The sequence below is a fragment of the Oncorhynchus tshawytscha genome, linkage group LG19 (assembly GCF_018296145.1).
Source record: "Oncorhynchus tshawytscha isolate Ot180627B linkage group LG19, Otsh_v2.0, whole genome shotgun sequence".
Lineage (NCBI taxonomy): Eukaryota > Metazoa > Chordata > Actinopteri > Salmoniformes > Salmonidae > Oncorhynchus > Oncorhynchus tshawytscha.
Window position 1 is genome coordinate 53,637,423 of NC_056447.1, and position 15,301 is coordinate 53,652,723.

Consider the following 15,301-nt stretch of genomic DNA (forward strand, 5'->3'; position numbering starts at 1 on the left):
GTATATTATAACATGTTGTCATGTTACCATGTAGTTACAGTATATTATAACGTGTTGTCATGTTACCATGTAGTTACAGTATATTATAACGTGTTACCATGTAGTTACAGTATATTATAACGTGTTGTCATGTTACCATGTAGTTACAGTATATTATAACATGTTGTCATGTAGTTACAGCATATTATAATGTGTTACCATGTAGTTACAGTATATTATAACGTGTTAACATGTAGTTACAGTATATTATAACGTGTTGTCATGTTACCATGTAGTTACAGTATATTATAACGTGTTACCATGTAGTTACAGTATATTATAACATGTTGTCATGTAGTTACAGTATATATAATGTGTTACCATGTAGTTACAGTATATAACATGTTACCATGTAGTTACAGTATATTATAACATGTTGTCATGTAGTTACAGTATATTATAACATGTTAGTTTACAGTATATTATAACATGTTGTCATAACATGTTGTTTACCATGTAGTTACAGTGTATTATAACATGTTACCATGTAGTTACAGTATATTATAACATTTACCATGTAGTTACAGTATATTATAACATGTTGTCATGTTACCATGTAGTTACAGTATATTATAACATGTTGTCATGTTACCATGTAGTTACAGTATATTATAACATGTTGTCATGTAGTTACAGTATATTATAACATGTTACCATGTAGTTACAGTATATTATAACATGTTACCATGTAGTTACAGTATATTATAACATGTTACCATGTTACAGTGTTACCATGTAGTTACAGTATATTATAACATGTTATGTTACCATGTAGTTACAGTATATTATAACATGTTGTCATGTTACCATGTAGTTACAGTATATTATAACATGTTACCATGTAGTTACAGTATATTATAACATGTTGTCATGTTACCATGTAGTTACAGTATATTATAACATGTTACCATGTAGTTACAGTATATTATAACATGTTACCATGTAGTTACAGTATATTATAACCATGTAGTTACAGTATATTATAACATGTTACCATGTAGTTACAGTATATTATAACATGTTACATGTAGTTACAGTATATTATAACGTTACCATGTAGTTACAGTATATATTATAACATGTTGTCATGTTACCATGTAGTTACAGTATATTATAACATGTTGTCATGTAGTTACAGTATATTATAACATGTTACCATGTAGTTACAGTATATTATAACATGTTGTCATGTTACCATGTAGTTACAGTATATTATAACATGTCATGTTACCATGTAGTTACAGTATATTATAACATGTTACCATGTAGTTACAGTATATTATAACATGTTACATGTAGTTACAGTATATTATAACATGTTACCATGTAGTTAGTTACCATTACAGTATATTATAACATGTTACCATGTAGTTACAGTATATTATAACATGTTGTCCATGTTACCATGTTTACAGTATATTATAACATGTTACCATGTAGTTACAGTATATTATAACATGTTACCATGTAGTTACAGTATATTATAACATGTTACCATGTAGTTACAGTATATTATAATGTAGTTACAGTATATTATAACATGTTACCATGTAGTTACAGTATATTATAACCATGTAGTTACAGTATATTATAACATGTTGTCATGTTACCATGTAGTTACAGTATATTATAACATGTTGTCATGTTACCATGTAGTTACAGTATATTATAACATGTTGTCATGTAGTTACAGTATATGTTGTTACCATGTAGTTACAGTATATTATAACATGTTACCATGTAGTTACAGTATATTATAACATGTTACCATGTAGTTACAGTATATTATAACATGTTGTTACCATGTAGTTACAGTATATTATAACATGTTACCATGTAGTTACAGTATATTATAACATGTTACCATGTAGTTACAGTATATTATAACATGTTACCATGTAGTTACAGTATATTATAACATGTTACCATGTAGTTACAGTATATTATAACATGTTACCATGTAGTTACAGTATATTATAACATGTTACCATGTAGTTACAGTATATTATAACATGTTACCATGTAGTTACAGTATACTATAACGTGTTACCATGTAGTTACAGTATATTATAACATGTTACTATGTAGTTACAGTATATTATAACATGTTACCATGTAGTTACAGTATATTATAACATGTTACCATGTTTACCATGTAGTTACAGTATATATATTATAACATGTTGTCATGTTACAGTATATTATAACATGTTACATGTATATTATAACGTGTTACCATGTAGTTACAGTATATTATAACATGTTGTCATGTTACCATGTAGTTACAGTATATTATAACGTGTTACCATGTAGTTACAGTATATTATAACGTGTTGTCATGTTACCATGTAGTTACAGTATATTATAACGTGTTACCATGTAGTTACAGTATATTATAACGTGTTGTCATGTTACCATGTAGTTACAGTATATTATAACATGTTGTCATGTAGTTACAGTATATTATAATGTGTTACCATGTAGTTACAGTATATTATAACGTGTTACCATGTAGTTACAGTATATTATAACGTGTTGTCATGTTACCATGTAGTTACAGTATATTATAACGTGTTACCATGTAGTTACAGTATATTATAACATGTTGTCATGTAGTTACAGTATATTATAACCATGTAGTTACAGTGTATTATAACATGTTACCATGTAGTTACAGTATATTATAACACGTTACCATGTAGTTACAGAATATTATAACATGTTACCATGTAGTTACAGTATATTATAACATGTTACCATGTAGTTACAGTATTATAACATGTTACCATGTAGTTACAGTATATTATAACATGTTGTAGTTATAGTATATTATAACATGTTATGTAGTTACAGTATATTATAACATGTTGTCATGTTACCATGTAGTTACAGTATATTATAACATGTTGTCATGTTACCATGTAGTTACAGATAACATGTTACCATTATAACATGTTACCATGTAGTTACAGTATATTATAACATGTTACCATGTAGTTACAGTATATTATAACACCCATGTAGTTACAGTATATTATAACATGTTACCATGTAGTTACAGTATATTATAACATGTTACCATGTAGTTACAGTATATTATAACATGTTGTCATGTTACCATGTAGTTACAGTATATTATAACATGTTACCATGTAGTTACAGTTATATATTATAACATGTTGTCATGTTACCATGTAGTTACAGTATATTATAACATGTTACCATGTAGTTACAGTATATTATAACATGTTACCATGTAGTTACAGTATATTATAACATGTTACCATGTAGTTACAGTATATTATAACATGTTACCATGTAGTTACAGTATATTATAACATGTTGTCATGTTACAGTATGTACCATGTTACAGTATATTATAACATGTTGTCATGTTACCATGTAGTTACAGTATATTATAACATGTTACCATGTAGTTACAGTATATTATAACATGTTACCATGTAGTTACAGTATATTATAACATGTTGTTGTTACCATGTAGTTACAGTATATTATAACATGTTGTCATGTTACCATGTAGTTACAGTATATTATAACATGTTGTCATGTAGTTACAGTATTACCATGTAGTTACAGTATATTATAACATGTTACCATGTAGTTACAGTATATTATAACATGTTACCATGTAGTTACAGTATATTATAACATGTTACCATGTAGTTACAGTATATTATAACATGTTACCATGTAGTTACAGTATATAATAACATGTTACCATGTAGTTACAGTATATTATAACGTGTTACCATGTAGTTACAGTATATTATAACATGTTACCATGTAGTTACAGTATATTATAACATGTTGTCATGTTACCATGTAGTTACAGTATATTATAACATGTTACCATGTAGTTACAGTATATTATAATGTGTTACCATGTACAGTATATTATAACTTGTTACCATGTAGTTACAGTATATTATACCATGTTGTCATGTTACCATGTAGTTACAGTATATTATAACGTGTTACCATGTAGTTAAAGTATATTATAACATGTTGTCATGTTACCATGTAGTTGCAGTATATTATAACGTGTTACCATGTAGTTACAGTATATTATAACGTGTTGTCATGTAGTTACAGTATATTATAACATGTTGTCATGTTACCATGTAGTTACAGTATATTATAACATGTTGTCATGTTACCATGTAGTTACAGTATATTATAACATGTTACCATGTAGTTACAGTATATTATAATGTTTTGTCATGTTACCATGTAGGTACAGTATATTATAACTTGTTGTCATGTAGTTACAGTATATTATAACATGTTACCATGCAGTTACAGTATATTATAACGTGTTACCATGTAGTTACAGTATATTATAACATGTTGTCATGTTACCATGTAGTTACAGTATATTATAACATGTTGTCATGTTACAGTATATTATAACATGTTACCATGTAGTTACAGTATATTATAACATGTTGTCATGTTACCATGTAGTTACAGTATATTATAACATGTTGTCATGTTACCATGTAGTTACATGTATACAGTATATTGTAACATGTTACCATGTAGTTACAGTATATTATAACATGTTACCATGTAGTTACAGTATATTATAACATGTTGTTACATGTAGTTACAGTATATTATAACGTGTTACCATGTAGTTACAGTATATTATAACATGTTGTCATGTTACCATGTAGTTACAGTATATTATAACATGTTACCATGTAGTTACAGTATATTATAACATGTTACCATGTAGTTACAGTATATTATAACATGTTGTCATTACCATGTAGTTACAGTATATTATAACATGTTGTCATGTTACCATGTAGTTACAGTATATTATAACGTGTTGTCATGTAGTTATAGTATATTATAACATGTTACCATGTAGTTACAGTATATTATAACATGTTACCATGTAGTTACAGTATATTATAACATGTTACCATGTAGTTACAGTATATTATAACATGTTACCATGTAGTTACAGTATATTATAACACCATGTGTTTATAACATGTTGTCATACCATGTAGTTACAGTATATTATAACATGTTTACAGTATATTATAACGTGTTACCATGTAGTTACAGTATATTATAACATGTTACCATGTAGTTACAGTATATTATAACATGTTACCATGTAGTTACAGTATATTATAACATGTTACCATGTAGTTACAGTATATTATAATGTGTTACCATGTAGTTACAGTATATTATAACATGTTGCCATGTAGTTACAGTATATTATAAATGTTACCATGTAGTTACAGTATATTATAACGTGTTACCATGTAGTTACAGTATATTATAACATGTTGTCATGTAGTTACAGTATATTATAACATGTTACCATGTAGTTACAGTATATTATAATGTAGTTACAGTATATTATAATGTTACCATGTAGTTACAGTATATTATAACATGTTGTCATGTTACCATGTAGTTACAGTATATTATAACATGTAGTTACATGTATATTATTATAACATGTTACCATGTAGTTACAGTATATTATAACATGTTACCATGTTTACCATGTTACCATGTTACAGTATATTATAACATGTTACCATCATGTAGTAGTTACAGTATATTATAACATGTTGTCATGTTACCATGTAGTTACAGTATATTATAACATGTTGTCATGTTACCATGTAGTTACAGTATATTATAACATGTTACCATGTAGTTACAGTATATTATAACATGTTGTCATGTTACCATGTAGTTACAGTATATTATAACATGTTGTCATGTTACATGTAGTTACAGTATATTATAACATGTTACCATGTAGTTACAGTATATTATAACATGTTACCATGTAGTTACAGTATATTATAACATGTTCATGTTACCATGTAGTTACAGTATATTATAACATGTTACCATGTAGTTACAGTATATTATAACATGTTACATGTTACATGTAGTTACAGTATATTATAACATGTTACCATGTAGTTACAGTATATTATAACATGTTACCATGTAGTTACAGTATATTATAACATGTTGTCATGTTACCATGTAGTTACAGTATATTATAACATGTTACCATGTAGTTACAGTATATTATAACATGTTGTCATGTTTACCATGTAGTTACAGTATATTATAACATGTTACCATGTAGTTACAGTATATTATAACATGTTACCATGTAGTTACAGTATATTATAACATGTTACCATGTAGTTACAGTATATTATAACATGTTACCATTATAACATGTACCATGTAGTTACAGTATATTATAACTGTTACCATGTAGTTACAGTATATTATAACATGTTACCATGTAGTTACAGTATATTATAACATTGTCATGTTACCATGTAGTTACAGTATATTATAACATGTTACCATGTAGTTACAGTATATTATAACATGTTACCATGTAGTTACAGTATATTATAACATGTTACCATGTAGTTACAGTATATTATAACGTGTTACCATGTAGTTACAGTATGTTACCATGTAGTTAGTTATATTATAACATGTTACCATGTAGTTACAGTATATTATAACGTGTTGTCATGTTTACAGTATATTATAATGTGTAGTCACACAGTATATTATAACATGTTGTCATGTTACCATGTAGTTACAGTATATTATAACATGTTGTCATGTTACCATGTCGTTAAAGTATATTACAACGTGTTGTCATGTAGTTACAGTATATTATCACTTGTTGTCATGTTACCATGTAGTTACGACATGATATCATGTACTTAAAACATGATATCATGGATGGTCAGTCCTTGCATCTATATCTCTGTTTTTAAATTTGAGAGTGGTTACATTTCTCCAGCGCCTTCCCTCAGCCTTTTTACCGAAACAGTGACGGGGATGCACTTTGTTACTGTTTCAACTGCTGATTCCCACTTTAATCACCAAAATGGACTGAAACATTTAGGGACTATCTAGACTTGCACAGTAAGAAAGGCTCACTTTCTGTTTCCTGTTGCGTGCCCTAATGTACAGACCTCAATTTTCTCAAGTGCTCTATCTATCAGCCTCGTCAGCCGCCTATCAGTTTGAGCCAACTGCAGTCAGACAGCGGAGTCAGTGGAGCGATTGAGAGTAAGCACTGGAAATAGCAGGCCTGACCCCTCCCAGGAAAGCTTCAGCTCTTCTTCTGTGATGTAAAATTGCGCAACTAAGATCTACTCTGCAAAAACAAATGTATGACAGATTTCTTGAGTTATTTTAGATGAATTCAGACTATTTTGAGGAAGTGCATACTGGCTACGGCGTCTCAAAATGGACAAACAGTACTATTGCCGCTTTTTCTTTCTTGTTTATCAAACAAAGGTTTTTAAGGGAGTACACACTCGTTCGGTTCGCTTAGGCACCAGCCGAACTGAAGCATGCTGACACCTTTAGTTATTGCACATCCTTCTAGGCCTGCCCTGTCAAATCCACAGGAAATGGTGAATGGTTTTAAGTTGTGGATTCATCTTCACAGCAGCACCAACTGTTGGGGATATGCTGACTGCGTTGTCTCAAAGTCTTTGGATTTTCTGCTATAGCCCTTGGAAGACTAGACTACCGTCTTAGACAAAGGTTTTTAAATGTATTCATCAACTGTCCCCATAGGAGAACACTTTTTGGTTCTAGGTAAAAACCCATTTTTGTTCCAGGTAGAACCATTTTGGGTTCCATGTAGAACCTTCTGTGGAAAGGGTTCTACGTGGAACTCAAACGGTTCTACTTGGAACCAAAAGGGTTCTCCCTGGATCAACAAAAGGTTCTCCTATGGGGACAGACGATTAACCTTCTTAAGTTCTAGATAGCACCTTTTTTGTGTGCCACTGTATATGATGAAGCTTGTGTTGTTGGTTTCTCTGGATAAGGGCATCATGATTCCCCTTTTCCATCAAAGGCTCCATGAGCACCAACATGTAAAGTTAATAGGAGCACATCAAATTGGGTTTTCAATTAAATCTTCATTCAGAGCAGATATTTAACCGTTTAAAAAAAAGTAGTCTCATAAAAACCTGAGGTAGATTTGACCGTATTTCCCATTACCAAAGTTTGCATCTGCACAGTTCTTCCACGGAATTTGTTTTTGGACACTTTTCTGAGGAAATTGTTAAAAGTAGTCCTGTGAGTTGTATGGTTTGTTAAACTTTTAACTCAATGATTTTTGTTTGAAATACAATTTAAAGTGAAAAAAAACATAGTCAAGGCCTAACTCCAAAATCTATTTTCGTAGACATCATAACTTCTTCTCCAAATCACTTGTCATCAGATAAGATAAAATCCAATTTCAAATAAAGGTTCCAAGATTCCTGTCTAACCAAATGTCTTGGTTGGTGTTCTAGAACTCATTAGCCTCTTAATTAAGATTCCTGTCTAACCAAATGTCTTGGTTGGTGTTCTAGAACTCATTAGCCTCTTAAGATTCCTGTCTAACCAAATGTCTTGGTTGGGGTTCTAGATCTCATTAGCCTCTTAAGATTCCTGTCTAACCAAATGTCTTGGTTGGTGTTCTAGAACTCATTAGCCTCTTAAGATTCCTGTCTAACCAAATGTCTTGGTTGGTGTTCTAGAACTCATTAACTGTGAATTGTGTTCCGTTCTGTGATCATGTAACTCTGAATAGTAATCTCTCTGTCTCTCAAAGCTGTTCTGCATTAGATCTCCACTAGACATAGCTGTGCTCCGGGGCCTTCTCAGCTCTGCTTCTATCTCTGTGTGGCCACTGGGCCTACACAACAAAACCCACAACACAACCTAACAGCCAGAATCTAGCCACAGGCTGTGATCGAGCTACATTTAACCAAGCATCTGCCTGGGGAGGCGTACACTCGGCCTAGCCTGAGTGCCAGCTTGAGTGGCATGACAATGAGTGACAATGAGTTGGCATGATGGCACAAACAGACTGGCACTCTCAGGCTGTATTCGGTCCACCCACCATCAGCAGTAGTGTAACAGTGGAAATTGAGGTTGATGATGATTGATTATTAATGCCTGACAAGTGTGTATAAACCGGGTGTTGCAGTAGGCAAGGTGCTTTATCTCTCAGCTCAGTCCAACTGCTGTGTGTGTCTCCCTCCCTCTCTCCCTCTAACAGTCAGCCTGGGACCCTGGCAGCAGATAAGAGGAAGGCTCCCTGAGGACGTTGGTTGAGGATGGGTGTAAGAACACAGATTATACACAGAGAGATAGGGAGTCTTTCTGCTGGTTAAATAAACCTTTTTTTTGGACATGAGAGTTGTAGATCCCTTTTCAGACTGTAATGATATATATGCATGTTAACCAAGTCCAATGCTCCTATAACGCAAATATTGCTCCTCCAATGTGATATCATAAAACTTCTGGGAAAAAGCACTGTCCAAAAGAACACATACCATGGCACATTTCAACATGCTTTTCAATAAAAGGCAATAGATGCACCATCAAGCCTCATGGTAATCCAACCTGGGGTTTTCCACCAGGAGCTGCTGTACCCAGAGCAATGTATTATTGTTATGATTGCTCCTAATTGTATTTTGACTGTTGGGTAATTGACCTATTAGGAATGAAACAAACAATAAATAAACAGGCACTAATAAGACTACCACACGGTGCAGTGAGAATGTTTCACACAAATAAGCTAAAAGGCTTTTATTTATCTCACTTGTGTTGCCATTTAGACATATAAACACCACTTGAACTCGAGACAACACTTCGTGACCCCAAGTTCTGTCACGACTTACTTCTTCAATCATGCAATGAAGGAGTTGAGCTCTCGAGCTCTGCTCTGGGCTGGCTATCTGTCGCTTTAAGAGCGATTTCCCCCCATTGTCAAGTAGTCGTGAGCAGGAAGGGTGAAACGAAACCAGAGACCGAGCTAGGGGGCCGGAGCTGGTATTGAAAAGCACGACGCAGCCGCTCAATAACGGAACCGCGGTAACGTTCATTCTCAGGACAGAGCGCGTCTGGAGAAGAAGGGAATATAAATAAGAACTGAAGAGGAAGGGGAGACTCAGTCAAGCAACCTTTGCTGATTTGAATTCTTCTAGGGTTTGAAGACATATACACAGTCGCAATGGAATAAAAAATTGCACTTATGAAAGACGAAGGCTACACCGAATTTCACCGCGGTTTCTCAATTGCCCGAGGAAATTTACAGAATAGCCTCCATCATTGAAAATGCGTCACATGTCAGGATGATCTTCGTTGGACATAGACTGCTGATGGAAATTATGTCATATAAAATGAAGGCAAATTCCGCGCGCAACTGACGTCTAGGGCGACATTATATCAGAGCAGGTGCAGTGTGTGTCCCTTCGACATTTACCGTTATACGCGTGTTCTGAAGATTTAACTGTGAACGTGGTGTGGGCCTGCCAGGCTGATCACAGAGAAGAGAAGCGGGAACATCTTGATTGATATCAACCTGAGAAATAAAACATACCGGGAAAATGTCATCTGCAATTGAAAGGAAGACGATGGAGGCTAACGAGTAAGTAACGTACCAGTCGGCTGTTTCCTTGAAATATAATAGAATAGGCTATAATAGATTCAAGGACCTTCAATGTTGCCTTGATACTGCTGTAGAATGTCTTATTACGCAAATTACAATAGTTGCTTGGAAATAGGCAAACGCAATAGACCAGTGGCAGTTTCCAAAGTCTCTTCAGAGTTCAATCCAGTTCAAATACAACATCACGAAAGAACCAATTGAAAAAGGAAGCACCAATAAATGGGAAAGGGATCATTATAAAGAACAATATAAGTCTATTTAAAAGGCTGCTGAATGTCGTGACCCTTTTGTCAGTACATATTTTGGCTGTATGAACAGGTCATAGGGATTATGTGCTGCACTCACTGGTATATAGGTCAATGGCTCCATCCTGTGGGTTAAACTAATAATAATATGTGCATATTACATGGTGGAACACACACACACACACACACACACACACACACACACACACACACACACACACACACACACACACACACACACACACACACACACACACACAGCCTTCTTATTATGGACTTGTATTCTTCCATGTCCTCATCTGTCTCTTGTCCTCGTTCCCCCTAGGGAGCCGGTGGACGAGGTGTTACAGATGGCCCCGTCCCTCCTGAACTGTGGGGGTTGCCAGCAGAGCATCGGGGACAGGTTCTTCCTGAAAGCCATAGAGAAGTACTGGCATGAGGACTGTCTGAGCTGTGACCTGTGTGGCTGCAGACTGGGAGAGGTGGGACGAAGACTCTACTACAAACTGGGACGTAAGCTCTGTCGCAGAGACTACCTCAGGTTAGACACTTTACAGTTGACATTTACCATATGCCCTCACCCCAAAAACAGAGTTAGATATTTTGCTGTTGGGCACCCCCAAGAGTCAATAAGTAATTGAAATCCTGCCGCTTACATATAAATTATTTTAAATGTTCCCAAAATTCATACAAATATGACAAAATATGAATTAGTCAATAGCATGTAAACTCTTTATAATGGCTTATCCATGGGAGTTAAACACCTTCATCTCCCTTCCCTCCCAGGCTGTTTGGACAGGACGGGCTGTGTGCTAGCTGTGAGAAGAGAATCAGAGCGTTTGAGATGACCATGCGTGTGAGGGACAAGGTCTACCACCTGGAGTGTTTTAAATGCGCGGCCTGCCAGAAACACTTCTGTGTCGGGGACCGTTACTTGCTCATCAACTCAGACATTGTGTGTGAGCAGGACATCTTTGAGTGGACCAAACTCAACAACAACATGGTTTAGCAGATTCATGAACACTCTAGAACATTCTACAACACTTTAGAACACCTCAAAAACATGGTGTAGAACACTCTAGAACATTCTACAACACTCCAGAGAACCTCAAAAACATGGTGTAGAACACACTAGAACATTCTACAACACTCCAGAGAACCTCAAAAACATGGTGTAGAACACACTAGAACATTCTACAACACTCCAGAGCACCTCAAAAACATGGTGTAGAAAACTCTAGAACATTGTTGGTTTTGTTGGTTTTGATTGTGATCGTGATCTCTCCATTTGGGATCAACAGCATGATAAAATATCTCCAGATGTACAGCAAGATAATAGATCTCAAACTTTCGGACAAAGGTCGCCACATACAGGCTCTCTTGTACCTCTCAAGTCTGTTAGATGTTTGAAGAGAGTTGTTTCACCATTGATCTGTACTGGAGGCTAAATGACGGATCGATCCGCCAGCGAATGGAGAACTGTTTCATTATCTTGGGTTCCACCCTTTCAATGCAAAAAAAAAGGAAAATGTAATAATGCAATAATCTATGTGCTCATTGCAGAAATCTCAATATTTCTTGCATCATACAGTGTAATAGAGATTTGCTCATTGAGCTAAATGATGAGCGATGTCACTGGACTTTGTTGTAGTCCAACACTGTTATTTCACCTCTAGAGAAATATGTATCATGACATTTGTTATGAATATATATAAAGTGTTATGTCCAAAAAGGTCTGGTCCATTCCGAAGTAATACATTCATAAAGTAAAGGTCTGGTCCATTCCGAAGTAAAACATTCATAAAGTAAAAGTCTGGTCCATTCCGAAGTAAAACATTCATAAAGTAAAGGTCTGGTCCATTCCGAAGTAATACATTCATAAAGTAAAGGTCTGGTCCATTCCGAAGTAAAACATTCATAAAGTAAAAGTCTGGTCCATTCCGAAGTAATACATTCATAAAGTAAAGGTCTGGTCCATTCCGAAGTAAAACATTCATAAAGTAAAGGTCTGGTCCATTCCGAAGTAAAACATTCATAAAGTAAAGGTCTGGTCCATTCCGAAGTAATACATTCATAAAGTAAAAGTCTGGTCCATTCCGAAGTAAAACATTCATAAAGTAAAGGTCTGGTCCATTCCGAAGTAAAACATTCATAAAGTAAAGGTCTGGTCCATTCCGAAGTAAAACATTCATAAAGTAAAGGTCTGGTCCATTCCGAAGTAAAACATTCATAAAGTAAAGGTCTGGTCCATTCCGAAGTAATACATTCGTAAAGTAAAGGTCTGGTCCATTCCGAAGTAATACATCCGTAAAGTAAAGGTCTGGTCCATTCCGAAGTAAAACATTCATAAAGTAAAGGTCTGGTCCATTCCGAAGTAATACATTCATAAAGTAAAGGTCTGGTCCATTCCGAAGTAATACATTCGTAAAGTAAAGGTCTGGTCCATTCCGAAGTAAAACATTCATAAAGTAAAGGTCTGGTCCATTCCGGTAAAACATTCATAAAGTAAAGGTCTGGTCCATTCCGAAGTAAAACATTCATAAAGTAAAGGTCTGGTCCATTCCGAAGTAAAACATTCATAAAGTAAAGGTCTGGTCCATTCCGAAGTAATACATTCGTAAAGTAAAGGTCTGGTCCATTCAAGTAATACATTGATAAAGTAAAGGTCTGGTCCATTCCGAAGTAATACATTGATAAAGTAAAGGTCTGGTCCATTCCGGTAAAACATTCATAAAGTAAAGGTCTGGTCCATTCCGTAAAACATTCATAAAGTAAAGGTCTGGTCCATTCCGAAGTAAAATATTCATAAAGTAAAGGTCTGGTCCATTCCGAAGTAAAACATTCATAAAGTAAAGGTCTGGTCCATTCCGAAGTAATACATTCGTAAAGTAAAGGTCTGGTCCATTCCGAAGTAATACATTCGTAAAGTAAAGGTCTGGTCCATTCAAGTAAAACATTCATAAAGTAAAGGTCTGGTCCATTCAAGTAAAACATTCATAAAGTAAAGGTCTGGTCCATTCCGAAGTAATACATTCATAAAGTAAAGGTCTGGTCCATTCCGAAGTAATACATTCATAAAGTAAAGGTCTGGTCCATTCCGAAGTAATACATTCATAAAGTAAAGGTCTGGTCCATTCTGAAGTAATACATTCATAAAGTAAAGGTCTGGTCCATTCCGAAGTAAAACATTCATAAAGTAAAGGTCTGGTCCATTCCGAAGTAATACATTCATAAAGTAAAGGTCTGGTCCATTCCGAAGTAATACATTCATAAAGTAAAGGTCTGGTCCATTCCGAAGTAATACATTCATAAAGTAAAGGTCTGGTCCATTCTGAAGTAATACATTCATAAAGTAAAGGTCTGGTCCATTCCGAAGTAATACATTCATAAAGTAAAGGTCTGGTCCATTCCGAAGTAATACATTCATAAAGTAAAGGTCTGGTCCATTCCGAAGTAAAACATTCATAAAGTAAAGGTCTGTTTGGGGAGTCCGCATGCGCCCCCTAGTGGCCAAGTTCAAAAGACAAGTTTCCAATGTTTATGTGTTTTGTTTTTGTAACTTTTCTTTTGTTTCAATATGGCTCAAAAACTTTGGGATATTTGTTATATATATATATATCTGTTTAATTAAACCCTCATTAAAATATGTTACATTTAGTAGACCACGGATCCTCTCTTTTTAGAGGATACATTTTATATTCGTTGGCTGGAGCAAAGATACATTTTTTAAAAAGTATCATATTTTTTTTATTTACACTACAAGACCAAAAGTATGTGGACACCTGCTCTTCGAACATCTCATTCCAAAATTATGGGCATTAATATGGAGTTGTTCCCACCTTCGCTGCTATAACAGCCTCCATTCTTCTGGGAAGGATTTCCACTAGAAGTTGGAACATTGCTGCAGGGACTTGCTTCCATTCAGCCACAAGAGCATTAGTGAGGTCGGGCACTGATGTTGGGCGATTAGGCCCGCAGTCAGCATTCCAATTCATCCCAAAGGTGTTCGATGGGGGTTGAGGTCAGGGCTCTGTGTAGGCTAGTCAAGTTCTTCCACACCGATCTCAACAAACCATTTCTGTATAGACCTCGCTTTGTGCACGGGGGCATTGTCATGCTGTAACAGGAAAGCGCATTACCCAAACTGTTGCCGCAAAGTTGGGAGCACAGAATCATCTAGAATGAATTAGAATCTAGCTATATAGCACTTCCTGTAGGGACAACACACTGTAGCTATATAGCACTTCCTGTAGGGACAACACACTGTAGCTATATAGCACTTCCTGTAGGGACAACACACTGTAGCTATATAGCACTTCCTGTAGGGACAACACACTGTAGCTATACAGCACTTCCTGTAGGGACAACACACTGCAGCTATATAGCACTTCCTGTAGGGGCAACACACTGTTGTTAAATGGCACTTCCTGTAGGGACAACACACTGTAGCTATATAGCACTTCCTGTAGAGGCTACACACTGTAGCTATATAGCACTTCCTGTAGGGGCA

The 15,301-nt window shown here is 34.7% G+C and overlaps 1 protein-coding gene across 1 annotated transcript; it reads left to right on the forward strand.

The window, feature by feature from the left end:
* The first annotated feature begins 9,856 nt into the window (after positions 1-9,856).
* Positions 9,857-13,398, forward strand: lmo2 (LIM domain only 2 (rhombotin-like 1)). The gene is made up of 4 exons (XM_024404831.2): positions 9,857-10,525; positions 11,117-11,332; positions 11,578-13,265; positions 13,303-13,398. The coding sequence occupies exons 1-3, from the start codon at positions 10,485-10,487 to the stop codon at positions 11,798-11,800; spliced, it is 480 nt and encodes a 159-aa protein (XP_024260599.1). The 5' UTR covers positions 9,857-10,484; the 3' UTR covers positions 11,801-13,265; positions 13,303-13,398.
* The last annotated feature ends 1,903 nt before the right edge of the window (positions 13,399-15,301 follow it).

Coding starts and splice junctions, on each gene's coding strand:
- lmo2 (XM_024404831.2), top strand. CDS start 10,485: ATGTCATCTGCAATTGAAAGGAAGACGATGGAGGCTAACGA. Junction 10,526..11,116: donor AAGACGATGGAGGCTAACGA/GTAAGTAACGTA, acceptor CGTTCCCCCTAG/GGAGCCGGTGGACGAGGTGT. Junction 11,333..11,577: donor TGTCGCAGAGACTACCTCAG/GTTAGACACTTT, acceptor CTTCCCTCCCAG/GCTGTTTGGACAGGACGGGC.